Source organism: Theileria annulata, chromosome 4 (genome assembly GCF_000003225.4).
Source record: "Theileria annulata chromosome 4, complete sequence, *** SEQUENCING IN PROGRESS ***".
NCBI lineage: Eukaryota > Apicomplexa > Aconoidasida > Piroplasmida > Theileriidae > Theileria > Theileria annulata.
The window spans coordinates 1,438,470-1,452,167 of record NC_011098.1 but is presented as its reverse complement, the minus strand read 5'-3'; the positions used below and the strand labels follow the sequence as shown (position 1 = coordinate 1,452,167).

General features: G+C 38.5%; 6 protein-coding genes across 6 annotated transcripts; 3 read left to right on the top strand and 3 right to left on the bottom strand.

The window, feature by feature from the left end:
* Window positions 1-75: 75 nt before the first annotated feature.
* Window positions 76-3,337, top strand: TA10235 (valyl-tRNA synthetase, putative; the record flags this gene model as incomplete). The annotated part of the gene is made up of 5 exons (XM_948282.1): window positions 76-302; window positions 337-554; window positions 711-2,221; window positions 2,378-2,887; window positions 2,978-3,337. 5 exons carry the CDS (start codon window positions 76-78, stop codon window positions 3,335-3,337), a joined length of 2,826 nt encoding a protein of 941 aa, XP_953375.1.
* A 107-nt stretch (window positions 3,338-3,444) lies between these two features.
* Window positions 3,445-6,264, bottom strand: TA10240 (eukaryotic translation initiation factor 3 (subunit 8), putative; the record flags this gene model as incomplete). The annotated part of the gene is made up of 1 exon (XM_948281.1): window positions 3,445-6,264. One exon carries the CDS (start codon window positions 6,262-6,264, stop codon window positions 3,445-3,447), a length of 2,820 nt encoding a protein of 939 aa, XP_953374.1.
* A 453-nt stretch (window positions 6,265-6,717) lies between these two features.
* TA10245 (peptidase, putative) lies at window positions 6,718-9,140 on the top strand (the record flags this gene model as incomplete). The annotated part of the gene is made up of 11 exons (XM_948280.1): window positions 6,718-7,010; window positions 7,041-7,434; window positions 7,464-7,564; window positions 7,595-7,666; window positions 7,696-7,900; window positions 7,930-8,019; window positions 8,049-8,129; window positions 8,187-8,257; window positions 8,287-8,440; window positions 8,561-8,971; window positions 9,003-9,140. 11 exons carry the CDS (start codon window positions 6,718-6,720, stop codon window positions 9,138-9,140), a joined length of 2,010 nt encoding a protein of 669 aa, XP_953373.1.
* Window positions 9,141-9,215: 75 nt separating this feature from the next.
* TA10250 (mitochondrial large subunit ribosomal protein, putative) lies at window positions 9,216-9,688 on the top strand (the record flags this gene model as incomplete). The annotated part of the gene is made up of 3 exons (XM_948279.1): window positions 9,216-9,341; window positions 9,408-9,509; window positions 9,554-9,688. The coding sequence occupies 3 exons, from the start codon at window positions 9,216-9,218 to the stop codon at window positions 9,686-9,688; spliced, it is 363 nt and encodes a 120-aa protein (XP_953372.1).
* A 76-nt stretch (window positions 9,689-9,764) lies between these two features.
* On the bottom strand, window positions 9,765-10,096 carry TA10255 (40S ribosomal protein S21, putative; the record flags this gene model as incomplete). The annotated part of the gene is made up of 2 exons (XM_948278.1): window positions 9,765-9,899; window positions 9,983-10,096. The coding sequence occupies 2 exons, from the start codon at window positions 10,094-10,096 to the stop codon at window positions 9,765-9,767; spliced, it is 249 nt and encodes an 82-aa protein (XP_953371.1).
* Window positions 10,097-10,325: 229 nt separating this feature from the next.
* TA10260 (nucleoporin, putative) lies at window positions 10,326-13,427 on the bottom strand (the record flags this gene model as incomplete). The annotated part of the gene is made up of 1 exon (XM_948277.1): window positions 10,326-13,427. One exon carries the CDS (start codon window positions 13,425-13,427, stop codon window positions 10,326-10,328), a length of 3,102 nt encoding a protein of 1,033 aa, XP_953370.1.
* Window positions 13,428-13,698: the final 271 nt, after the last annotated feature.

The window sequence follows — 13,698 nt, the reverse complement described above, 5'->3', positions numbered from 1 at the left end:
TCCTCCACCTAATATTACCGGTTCGCTTCACATTGGCCACGCACTAACTGTTTCGATTCAAGACTGTCTGACCAGATGGTAACTACAACCTTCTTCAACATATGTAGGCACCGAATGAAAGGTGACGTGACACTGTGGCTCCCAGGCACAGACCACGCTGGAATCGCAACCCAGTCAGTGGTGGAGAGGACCTTGTACAAAGAAGAAAACCTGAAGCGCCACGATCTAGGAAGAACAAAATTCGTAGAAAAAGTCTTTGAATGGAATGATAAATATGGAAACAACATCAAAAACCAACTCAAGTATTTAACTATTTAGATAATAATTATTCTATAGGAGATTGGGAGCTTCGTTGGATTGGACCCGAGAGGTATTTACCATGGATCACCCAAGGTCAAACGCAGTAATCGAAGCCTTCGTTCGTCTGTACGATTCCGGGCACATTTATCGTAACACCCGATTGGTCTCGTGGTGCCCTTTTCTCTCCACTGCCCTCTCAGACATTGAAGTTGAACCCATGGAAATCACATCTCCAACATTCCTTACTATTCCAGGTTCTACTACAATACTTTAGTTATTCAGTATATACACATATATACACATTAAAATTTTGGATAAATTATTGAATCATTAAAAGCTGAAATTCTTTAATCAAACCAAATATTTTATAAGTGGTGTATTATAAAGTATATTGATTAAAAAATAATTAGGCTATGATTCATCTGTGGAAGTTGGATCGTTGTGGATTTTTCAGTACCCGGTGCTAGTGGGAAATGAGACGCGTCACCTCGCAGTTGCCACTACGAGGTTGGAGACGATGCTAGGTGATGTAGCAGTGGCTGTGAACCCAGAAGATGCCAGGTACAAAGAAATGGTAGGCTGTAAGATAAGGCACCCGTTTTTCCCGGATAGAGAAATGGTAGTGGTCGCTGACCCTCACGTAGATATGGAGTTTGGAACAGGAGCAGTTAAAATAACCCCATCACATGACAAGAACGACTATGAAATAGCAAAGAGACATGGACTTCCGTTTTTGAACATTTTCACAGATGATGGGAGGATAAACGAAAACGGAGGAGAGTTTTCAACAATGCACAGGTTCCAGTGCAGGAAAGTACTTGAGAAAAGGCTGAAAGAGATTGGGTTGTTCGTAGATAAGAAACCTAACACCAAGCCGATGATGGTCCCAAGATGTTCAAGAACAGGTGACATTGTGGAATATATGTTAATTCCACAGTGGTACGTTAACTGCAAGGACTTGGCTAAGAGAGCAATTGAAGTTGTTAGAAACGGCTCACTTAAGATCATCCCATCCTCATACGTCTCAGTATGGAACCAGTGGCTTGAGAATATTCAGGACTGGTGTATTTCAAGACAGCTCTGGTGGGGACATAGGATCCCTGCATACAGATTGACATCCTCTTCTATCCCAGATTCAGAAGAAAGGTGGGTTGTGGGTAGAGATTTCGAAGAAGCGCAGGAACGTGCACAAAAGCTCTTCCCAAACTTACCCGACCTGACCCTAACCCAGGATGAAGATGTGTTGGATACTTGGTTTTCATCGGGATTGTTCCCTCTTAGTACACTGGGATGGCCAGATACCAATACTTCTGATTTTAAGTCGTTTTTCCCCACTAGTCTACTCGAGACAGGAAATGACATTATCTTCTTCTGGGTCGCGAGGATGGTCATGCTCTCTCTCCATTTCGTAGATATGCTTCCATTCAATGAGATTTATATGCATCCACTGGTTAGGGATTCCAGAGGTGAAAAAATGAGTAAGAGTAAAGGCAACGTTGTTGACCCCATCGACATCATTGAAGGAACCACTCTTGAAAGGCTTAACCAGAATATTTTGAATTCTTCACTACCTCAGGGTGAGATAAAGAGGGCGTTAGCATTACAGAAACAGCAGTTTCCTGACGGAATTCCCATTTGTGGTGTAGATGGGCTGAGGCTTGGACTACTAGCACTAATGAGGCACAACAGAGCAATTCTACTCGACGTGAACAAACTCGTGTCGTCAAGACATTTTGGAAACAAAATATGGAACGCGACCAAATTTGCTATTCTTAGGACAAAGTTCTTCAGACCATCTTTACAACACACTTATAACCATTATAACACGGTCAAATCCTATAAGGGTGATAACAGCCTCGAGTGCAAATTCAAATGGGAAGATAAGTGGATCCTGCACAAACTCAATCAATACATCAAACGGGTATTTACACATCTAAACTTTACTAGATATTATATATCCAACTGTCAAAATGATATCTAGATACCTTCGTAATTAAAGCTATTTTTTGTTTATATACATAGTTTACTCCTAGATTGTTAGTTAACTATAAAGTAACTGGGGTTAATAATATAATAGGTAACTGATGGATTGGAAAGCTATCAATTTTATGAAGTGGTTCAGGCAACATATGATTTCTGGTTATATCAGTTGTGTGACGTATACCTGGAACTTGTAAAAAATAGACTCCCTTCAGTAATTGATGACTCCTCATTCGTCCCTACACCACAGTCTAACGGAGCAGCGTTTATAATACACACATGCTTTAGCGAGTCCCTGAAACTACTTCACCCAATCATGCCATTTATAACCGAGGAACTCTATCACCACCTGCCTGAGTACCTAAGGAAACACGACTCGATTTCTATCTCCGCGTTCCCGAAACCCAACCTCGACTGGGAGAACGAAGCACTAGATGCTGAAATGGATATATTATTCTCAGTGGTACACAGCTTCAGATCACTGGCAACAACACTAGGACTTGCACAGAACACAAACAAGGTTGGATTCTTAACCACCGACGAAACAACACACCGCATATTACATGATAAACTCCACCTCATAGAAACACTCTCCAAATTCAAATCGGTACAACACAACATAATTATATAGTTATTGATTATATTTTTTTGATTAGTTAATTTATACATTGAGAAATAAATATATTTATTGGTTTAGATAACAGTTGCGAATAGCACGAGTCCGGAGCTGTGTCATTGCGTTCAGAATGTAGTCTCATCATCTATAGTGACGTATATCAACGTTGACGAAAGTGTGGATTTGGTCAAAACCTCGTCAATGCTCAATGACAGACTCGGCAAGACAAACAAGATGGTATTTTTAAAAATAATTTTAAAAAATAATTTTCAGCTTGAGTCGTACCTTAAGAAGCTAGAGCTGCCCAACTACGAGGACAAGGTCCCGCAGGACGTCAGAGCACTCAACGACTCTAAAATCAAGGAGCTTTCCCACGAGAAAAAGCAACTTGAGGAAGCGATTAGGGACCTGGAAAGACTCAAACTCAACAACTTTAAATAGTCACATACGCCACTAAGATTTTTGTACTCTATGTATATACATGCTACTATATTATTACACCATTACACATTGTTAACAATAAATTATACATTAGTGAAGGTTAGTGGTTATCTTGTGGGCACAGGGAATTGTTTCGTTTGTCTAGGCTGTTGCATGAATCTGCGGTTTCGGTTAAAGTTAAAGGTGGAGATCCTGCCATCGTCGTGGCGTGAGCCGTAGTTGTAGCGAGTGTCTCGTTGCTGGAAACGTCTGTCCTGAGACAGCGCGAACTTTGAGTTCTTCATGTTCAGAGTCAGCTCGTTCTGCTCAACTGCGGTCGAGAGGTTCTCTGCGAGCTTGACTGCGAGTTTCTGGAGCTCCGTGGGTTCGCTGTGGTTTATGAGGCAGCACTTGCTGCTGTAGTCCCAGCTCCCGAGTATTTCTCCGTTCACAATCATCTTGCTGATGAGTGAGTGCACCACATTCTCGTCAAGGCTAAACATCGACGAGAGTTGCTCAACTGAGAACGAGTCGTAGATGTTCACGTACTTGAAGATGTATGTTCTAAACCCCTCCACCTTGATCAGCTCCTTCAATGTTTCTTGTACCTTTTCCCTATCAGGCATGTTATTCCAGGTGTTCAGTGACAAGATAAAGTTGTAACATTTCTTCCAGTCGCCGTTTTGCAAGTGTTTGAACGCAGTTAAAATTACTTCTCTGTTACTCTCTGGAGGCCCTACAAACACTTGCCTTTCATATGCGTCATACATTCTTCTAAACTGTCTTGAAATGACTTCTTTAGCCTTTAGTGGGTATCTTGCGTAGTTTGCAGATTCCAACAGCAAGGCACAGATGTAATTCACAGACTCTATCAGCTCAATGCTAATGTGCATATGATAGGGCAAAAGTCTCCTCTTCTCTGCACGTTCCTGTTCTGGAGTCTTTTCCATATTCTTAACATTAGATAAACCTTGTGCCAACAGTTCTTTGTGTCTGTTTTGCAAACACATATCCATTAGGTAGGAGTGGGCTTCACTGATTAAGCCTGCTCTGAATGCGCAGATTCCAAGCTGGGCAAGGTTTCGGTTAACTAAAATCTGGGTTGAAATGTCAGTTTCGCTTGCCACTTCTGTCAGGTTTGATGCTGCCAAAAGATCCTTTGCCTCGTAGTAGTGGCCGTGCAATGACTTGTTATATGCTAAATGAAGACATGCTCTTATCTTATCTCTTTGTGTTCCATACACGAATACAAAGTTTACAAGCTCTGTCACTAGATCGCTTGGTTTCTTATTCTCGTTTGGGAAGAACTTTTCAGTTTGTTTCTTGTCCTTAATTTTGTTCCTCACGAGTTCCCAGATTTTCGCTGAGATTTCGTCATCTTTGTAGTGGCAGTGGTCCAGGATCATCAGGGCTGTCGACGCTGCAAATTCATTACCCTTTTCAAATTTTAGGTAATATACAAGTGTCCTGTGTAATAAATATAACATATCAATTGTATATGCCAGCATCGTCTTATAATCTGGGTTATGCACTTCTGTATACAATAAACCTTTATATAACTCATCATTCAACTTTTGCACTATTGTTGACAATACACCTAATGATGTTTTAACTCTATCATCAAATGCTTTTACTTTATCATTATTAACCTTTTCAGCTTCATCCATTGTATTGTTTTGGGCAGAATTGACCATTTCCGATGATAAATATGACTTAGGGTTACTAATAAGTTCTGAGACTAGGTGTGAAGCAATTCTATACGTGTTAATCCACTCTGTTGGTGTCATTGCTCCATATGCGTGTGAATAGGTATCAAAGAGTACGTGTACCAGCGTTTCCAAAACTTCTAGATACAGTGATTGCGAGATGGTTTTTGCAATGTACGGCAATGACTGGAGTATCTTTAGATTTTCAAAGTTGTTTGTTCCTCTCTTTCCTCTCTTCTCAATTATTGACTTTACAAACAGTCTGAGTGCCTCCTCGCTCAAGTGAACTGTATTTAGCATTTCCTGTACTTCAGGAATCATTACTGAGAACGGGTTATCATCATTTCCAAGCTTAACCTCCTTGAAGTATTCGACTAGTGCGTCTGACGCTGCTGTAACTGCTGAAAACTTGCTAATACTTGTTATTGGGGTTGGTTTCTCAAGGACCTCACGCTTTTTGGTCTTCGATTTCGTTTTCTTGGTCTTCTCAGCCATCTCAGCTCTCGGTTCACTCTTCTTTACTCCCCACTTATCCATCGCCTTGTTGTGTTTATCTCCATCCTCAGCTTCTGACGCAGGATGGGAACCTGAGTCTGACCACCCGCTCGTATCCCCAGATCTGGGTGACTTTTCTTCTGCCGCCTCAACCTCTTCCTCCTCCTCTTCTTCATCCTCATCCCACTCAGAATAGCTGGATTCAGTTGATTCTTCCTCTTCGTCTTCAGACTGCTGCAGCACATCATAGAAATTATCTGGGTCCTTGTTATATTCCTCTATAATTTCAGAGTGTTGCTCATTAAACTTTCTAAGTCTTGACCTTAGAGTGTTAAAGGAGATCGTTTTTGCTTTCGATAACTTCTTATAACTCTCCTTATCCTTTTGCTGGGCTTCCATAAACTGGGACAACTCCACTATCAACTTAACTACAAGCTTAGGCAATCTCGTTGATGAATATTGTTTTTCTACAAACTTTGCCAGAATATCATAATCCTTTAACAACTCTGAGTAATCATTAATCTTCTTCAAGTGTTCAATTGTCTTAACATGGTTTTGGATGGTTTCTAGTGCCTTAGCCTTTGCTGACTTTACGATCCTTGACTCTCCTTCGTCATCTGAGCTATCCAGAGTCCACTTATTTGCATCAACTCCGTGTCTATTATCCTTATCGTCTGACTTACTGGAGTACTCTGAAGAGTCAGAGTAGGAATCATCAGAATCATCTCCCCAAAACTTTGACTGCATTTTCGAACTAAAATATGAACTCAAAAATAAATTAAAATATAAAGAAATTTAAAACGTTTAACACTTGAGTTGTTTATTTCAAAATATACTTAAAGTAAACAGAAAATTAGTTAATAAAACACACTAGATTAATTTCATAAAAATATCTTTAAAATATGGAACGTGGACGAAAGCAAGCAACTTCTATCCTATTTCTAGTGTAATAAAGTGTATTATAAAAGATATGAAAAATAATATTAAGTGAATCTGATAAAAAGAAACAAATTTTGCAAATCAATTCCCCACAGTTTCCATTAATATTCTAACCTAGAAAATTTCACATTTTCCCCTTTCTTTTAGGGTTAAAATTAAACATTTATTATTAGTTTTTTCTCTACCATCACATATATACTTATCATAGTGTTTGGATATTTTTTTCAGGAAATGTGTTGAAACCAATACGGTTTCCTTCTTATGATTTTTCATAAATTTCACTCATATTGCAGTAAAATTAATTTTTTAATACCCACCAGTAGTTTTTACTTGAGATTCTCCACCATGTCACTCCATCAGAGCCGCTTATCCTCTCTAGTAAATCTCTTAACTGAGAAGAAACTTGACTCTTTCATAGTTGATAGAGTTGATCCACATAACACAGAAGTCCCACATTCCACCTTTGATAGACTTTCCTTCATTTCAGGGTTCACTGGTAGCTATGGGTTTGCCCTCGTTACACATGATCAGTGTTATTTATGGACAGATTCCAGGTAATTTAGTTCTGAAAGTAAAAATTTTAGATACTTTATACAAGCTGAAAGGCAGTTATCAAAACCATGGGTCCTAATGAAGTTGCTTGAGAAGGATGTCCCATCATTAACTGAGTTTCTATCCTCAACCAAAGAAAGTAAGTTTCCACTAATATATTTCATTTCAGTCAAAACTGTCGGATTTGATTTATACTCGACAACATACAAATCCTACGAAAATATGTTGAAAAAAGCCCCCGAGAAGGAATTTGTAGGATTAACTGAAAACCCAGTTGATGTTGTTTGGGGCAAGGAAAGGCCGCCTTTCCCATTAAATCCACTGAAGTTACACCCGCTAAAATATTCTGGAGTTTCCGTTTCAGACAAACTCGTTGAGGTTCGGAAGGAGATGACGACAAATAAAGTCAATGTCTTGGCTCTAACGGTACCTATTAACTGTTAAACTTATTTTAGAACTTGGACGAAGTTGCGTACATGCTGAATTTGCGTGGTTCGGACGTCGAAACTTCACCGCTTTTCTACTCATACCTAGTAGTTGAAATGGACAAAATTATGTAAATTTATTTTAATAATATTATTTCTAGCCTTTTTGTGGATCATCGGAAGTTAAATGAAGAAGTCACGTCATACCTAAAGTCATTATCAGTTGAAACAAGGTAATTTTATCCATATATTAAAATTTTAGGGATTATAATGATGTTTTTTCCTATCTTGAAACTGTTGGTACTGATCAGAAAGGATCTGCTGGAACTGGTGACCCGGTACCCGCGTTTAAGATGTGGTCTTCTACATTTTCTTCAGTTCACCTATGTAATTCATTTTTGAAGCACAATAGTGATTCTACGCCAAGAGAGTTATTTTTAGAGACAACACCAGTCTGCGATTTAAAGGTAAAATAACAGTTAAAAACAGTTGTTAGGCATGTAAAAATGAAACTGAGCTCAAGTGTATGGCGGAAGCCCATATAGCAGATGGAATTGCAATGGCTAAGTTTTTCGCAACAGTTTACGTAAGTTTAGGAAATCCAACTTCTTTTAGGAAATGAAAGAAAATGGAACATTGTTTGATAAGGACGAATATGAACTGGGTCAATTGAGCAGTGAATGCAGATTCGAGCAGGTAATATTAAATTCAGTTTAATTAATCTGTGTGTCATCAACAATGATATCTATGTAGGAGAATAATGTTGGATTATCGTTCGAGCCTATATCTTCAATATCAGAAAACGGAGCAGTTGTGCACTATAGGTATGTTATTTTTCAAATTTCATCGTTAGAGCTCTAAAGGAATCCTGTTCTAAGATTGGTCCACACATGTATTTACTGGATTCCGGAGGTCAATATCTCACTGGAACGACTGACGTTACAAGAACTGTTCACTTTGGAACTCCAACTGAAGAGGAAAAGTTAGCCTACACACTCGTACTTAAGGTATTGCATTTCACCATATGCCATTATTAATAGTACAATCTATTTATATTAATAATAAAAGCACAATAATACCATTATATAGCGTATAATTATTATGTTATTACTTTAAAATATTTTTAGGGACATCTTGCGTTGAGACATGCCAAATTTCCAGAAGGTACACCAGGCGAGTCTTTGGATGTCTTGGCAAAATTACCGCTCTGGGAAAGAGGAATGAACTATTACCACGGAACTGGACACGGAGTTGGCTCGTACCTAAACGTGCACGAAGGACCCTGTAACATAACTTCACTATATAAACCAAGAATTGGGAAACCAAACATTGTGTATTTGAAGCCAGGGATGGTACTCTCGAATGAGCCGGGCTTTTACGAGGCCGGGAAGTTTGGAGTACGAATTGAAAACATGTTTTACGTTAAGGAACTAGACGATAAGTTCTCGAAAGATAACCGTAAATTCTATGAATTCGACGATTTAACACTTGTTCCATACTGTAAAGATTTAATGGACCATTCATTACTCACCAAACAGGTTTGCCAACATTTACACTAAAATTTATTAGGAGGTTGAATGGGTGAACGAATACCATAAGAGAATATCAGACACACTAGTTCCATTGATGTCGTCCCGACCAGGGTATGAAAAGGCAGTTGAGTTTTTAAAAAAGTCTGCACAACCCTTAACACACAATACAAAATAATATTTTACATAATAATTAAATTGCATATATTATTATATTATATATAAATTATAGTACAATGCATTGAGAATTATAATGTATAGAGGATTATTTTCAATTTGGAGGTTAAAAGGGCTTAATTTAAATCAATTGAGAACTGTTGTACAGTCGAGCTTCGCAAAAAACACCAGATTCAAGAAAAACCACAACCTTCCATTCAAGGTAATAGTATTAACCATATTTTATTTGTAATTATACCTTAAATGATAGTGTATAATCATGTATAAGGTGACCAGAACATCATCTGGTAACTTGGCTGTTTATTTAAAGATAAGGGCTCACGGAACAGTTTTATATACAGTAGTAAGACACATTTATGGCGATGTTCAGGTGAGAATCCAACAATTATCACAAACTTGTTTACACATTTTCAGGCCATGAAGGAACAGTTAAGGATTCTTTGCGAGTCACCGGTTAGGGAGAGAGTTGGAAGTCTTGAAGTTCAAGGAATGCATGTAAAAAAGATTAAGAAATGGCTAGTTAGTTGCGGGTTCGCCATCATCTCATAATCCCATTCTTACTATCTGAATTTTCTAATTAATAAATTTAGGTACTAAACAAATATATGTTGTGTAAAAAAGAAGATTAATTGTTAGAGGGTAAAAGGCCTTGCTCTCTTAGAAGCCTATTGACGACCTCATCGGCATCGCCTCTCTGCCTCATTTCTGGACTCAAAGCCAAGCTGAAATTTGAGTTGTTGTAGACGCCTCTTTCATCAACCTAATTAATTTATAAATTAATATATTGATAATTAAAATTATAAATCTATGAATATATATATAAGTATATAGATGGTTGGTTACCAGTCCAATGTTGATTTGTACTGCTCCATGGTCTTTGGCTGAGATGATTCTGTTTGTTCCAAAGCACTTCCTGGGAATATACAAATCTACAAGCTTCCCGTCCTCGTTAATCATTTTTCTCAAAAGATTCTATTATTCAACTGTTCAATTGGGTGAATTTATTAATGAATAAATATATTGGGAAGATGTAAAATTAAATAAATATGCTAGAAGATAAATATAAAAATAATTAAAACTGTTAAAGTTAAGTAAAAAGCCTGTCAACAATGTAAAGATAGTGGAATCCCCCATAAACACAAATTGAGTAATGTTTAGATGGATAAAAAAATTAAATCATGGAAAATTAGCTGCGATCATGATCAAATGACATGAACTTTGGATTCTCAGGTAGATTTCCTGAAGTGTTAACAAAATAGGGAGTTTCGAACATCCAAATACCGTTTTTGAAGTTCGCAGATATAAATTTACAGCCGTTTGACTCGGTATATTCCTTCAGCTTCTCAATCTGAGTTATTTGCTTAGAAATGGACCTCTCGTCATAGTCCTTGGGTGTGCAGTTGTACAGAGTTATTAGCGCCGTCTTGTTTAAGCCTGTGCCTACCGGTGATACCTCATCAGAATCCTCATACACAGACACTTTGCGATATCCGATGTCGACAATCTTGTCTAGGTCAAGTCCCCTCAAGTCTGTATATCCTGGCCAAAGTATATCACCGTAACCGTCCTTGATAACCTGGAAGTCCATTACCGAGGACAACTGAGTGTCGGTCATTTTTTGCAAACTTTGCATTGTAGGTCTCGTGCTGTACCCATCCTTTGTTAACTTCGGAGGTCTAGAACTTGGTGTTACATCCTCTACACTTTCCGATCCCGCTGACTCCTTTTCACTCACTGAAGATTTTACATCACTTTCAGTGTCAACAAACTTCTCATCTACCTTTGATAAATATATTTGATCTAGTCTCGTTTTACCATTCGTACCCAAATATCCTCCTGACATCCCTAATCCCAGTCCATCCATATTATTTACATTTTTCATGTCATTAGTTACGTTGTTAGTTACACTATTGGTATGATTGGTAGTGGTATGATTGGGTTGTAAATTGTGTTTTAATTGATTAGTATCCTTGAGTATTTTGAGCTTTCCTCCTTTGGTGTAAAATTTGAGTAGATCAGCTTCAGTGCATTTATCTTCCTGAAGTGACCTAATCTTTTCAAAGTGTTTATGCAACGAATTTGTGCCAGAATCCACAGCTTTATCCCCGTTAAGTCTTTTATCTTCATTTACTCTTTTATCATTTATATTATCTGTGCTATCTGTGTTAGTCGTGATATGTGTATTTAGTGTATTCATGTAGTATCTGGGAACTGAAATTCCAAGATCGCTGAGAACTTTTCTCAGCCCAAATCTATCCTTGGCGTCATTAGAATAAAAGTTGTTCATAACGTTGTTATTTTGTGTTTGGGCGGGTTCTTTGTTAACGGAATTAACCTTGTTCAGGTACTCAATAGCCTCTGGTGGGAGACTCATGTTGTTTGACCAAAAGCTTGATAAACCAGGTGAGGGTGAGTTCAAGTCCCAAAGGTACAGACACCCAAGTTTAGGGTTATTCTGTTGCATTTGATTGTTAAATTGAGTTGCGGTTCCAGTGGCACCGAATAGATTTGAAGCACCATACTGGTTTCCAAATGATCCAAGTCCTGCACTTGTGGAACCCAATCCCGTTGTGGACCCGAATAAACCAGTACCAGTAGTACCAGTGTTGGTGCCCAGTCCAGTAGTACTACCGAATAATCCTGTTCCAGTGGTTCCTGTAGTTGAGCCTAATCCAGTTGTGGTGGTGCCGAATAATCCGGTGCCAGACGTTGTTCCTAACCCTGTATTGGTTGATCCAAAAAGCCCAGTTCCAGTATTACTGGAGGTGGTATTTAGTCCAGTAGTTGATCCCAGACCAGTTGTAGTACTACCAAATAGTCCTGTACCAGTGTTGGTGTTTAGTCCCGTGTTTGAGCTACCAAATAGACCAGTTCCTGTTCCAGTTGTCGCAGTGGTTCCAGTGGTACTACCAAATAATCCAGTTCCGGTAGTCCCAGTTGTTGAGCCTAGTCCAGTTGTGGTACTACCAAATAAGCCTGTGCCCGTGGTACCAGTTGTGGAGCCGAGCCCTTGTGTAGTACTGCCAAAAGTATTAGTGGAACCAAATAGTCCAGAACCCGTTGTACCAGTTGTAGTAGACCCGAATAAACCAGTTCCTGTAGTTCCGGTTTGTGTTGTAGAACCTAGGCCAGTTCCAGTAGTACTACCAAATAAACCTGTACCAGTGGTTCCTGTAGTTGATCCTAATCCAGTAGTGGTACTACCAAATAGACCAGTGCCGGTTGTTGATCCCAAACCGGTGTTGGTAGAACCGAAAAGTCCAGTTCCAGTACCTGTTTGTGTAGTACTACCGAATAGTCCGGTGGACGTTGTTGATCCTAAACCTGTGTTTGTAGATCCAAAAAGCCCGGTCCCAGTTCCAGTGGTTCCAGTGGTACTGCCGAATAAACCTGTCCCAGTTGTTGATCCTAGTCCTGTATTAGTTCCTAGTCCAGTTGTAGAACCAAACAAACCAGTCCCGGTATTAGTATTTAATCCAGTGTTTGATCCAAAGAGACCTGTTCCAGTACTAGTTTGAGTGGTACTACCAAATAATCCTGTACCAGTTGTTGATCCCAAACCCGTATTGGTTGAACCGAAAAGCCCAGTTCCTGTTGTGGAACCCAAACCTGTATTACTACCGAATAGGCCGGTCGAAGTTGTAGAACCTAGCCCAGTATTACTACCAAACAATCCAGTTCCTGTAGTGTTTGAAAATCCAGAACCTAAACCACCCAAAGAAGGGTCATTTTTCCTATAATACTCCCATCTATACTCGTCAGGACTATTATTTGTTTCGTAAGCTACATTTACAATGGTGGAACCGTCGAAATTTTTTGGATCTGCGGTTTCGTTTCCAGTAATTTGGTTAAAGCCGGCTTGGTTTTGTCCTGTATTGCTTTGATAAAAACTCCCAGTTTGTTTATTATCAGACCCAAATAAAGAGGTTCCAAAAACACTAGAATTAGAAGAGCCTAGGGGCTGTGTAGTATTATTCATGTTACTTCCAAAGAAGGAGTTCGATTGACCGGTGTTTCCAAACAAAGTTGAACCACCCATAGTCGTACTCTGGCCAAAAAGAGAGGGCTGGTTAGACCCAAATAAACTGTTTGACCCAGAATTCATGAAACTATTATTTTGTAAATTAGCACTTTGAGTGGCGTTCGAGTTGTTCAAGCCAAAAGATCCGAAGGAATAATTGGGTTTTTGTTCTGAATTAGTTAGCGATGAAAAAGAGTTGGATAAATTTGTATTTTGCTGATTATTAGTATTCCAAAATGATCCAGAAGTGTTAGTATTTCCGAACATATTTACATGTTAGATTTAAAATTACATTGAAACAGTAATTTATCAAAAATTTGAAAAATTAAAAACATTTTATGGTGAATTAAAATATTTAATACTACAAAAGTGTGAAATTATTTAAATAAATTAAAAAAATTAAAATGATTGGGAAGTTGATTTCCACCAACTACACATAAAATGTAAATTCTAGTGGAATCAGCTCTGTTCTTCCTATAACCAATTTTAGCTATGTTTTTTAAATATTTTTATTTAACATTTTACAAAATGCCTAATT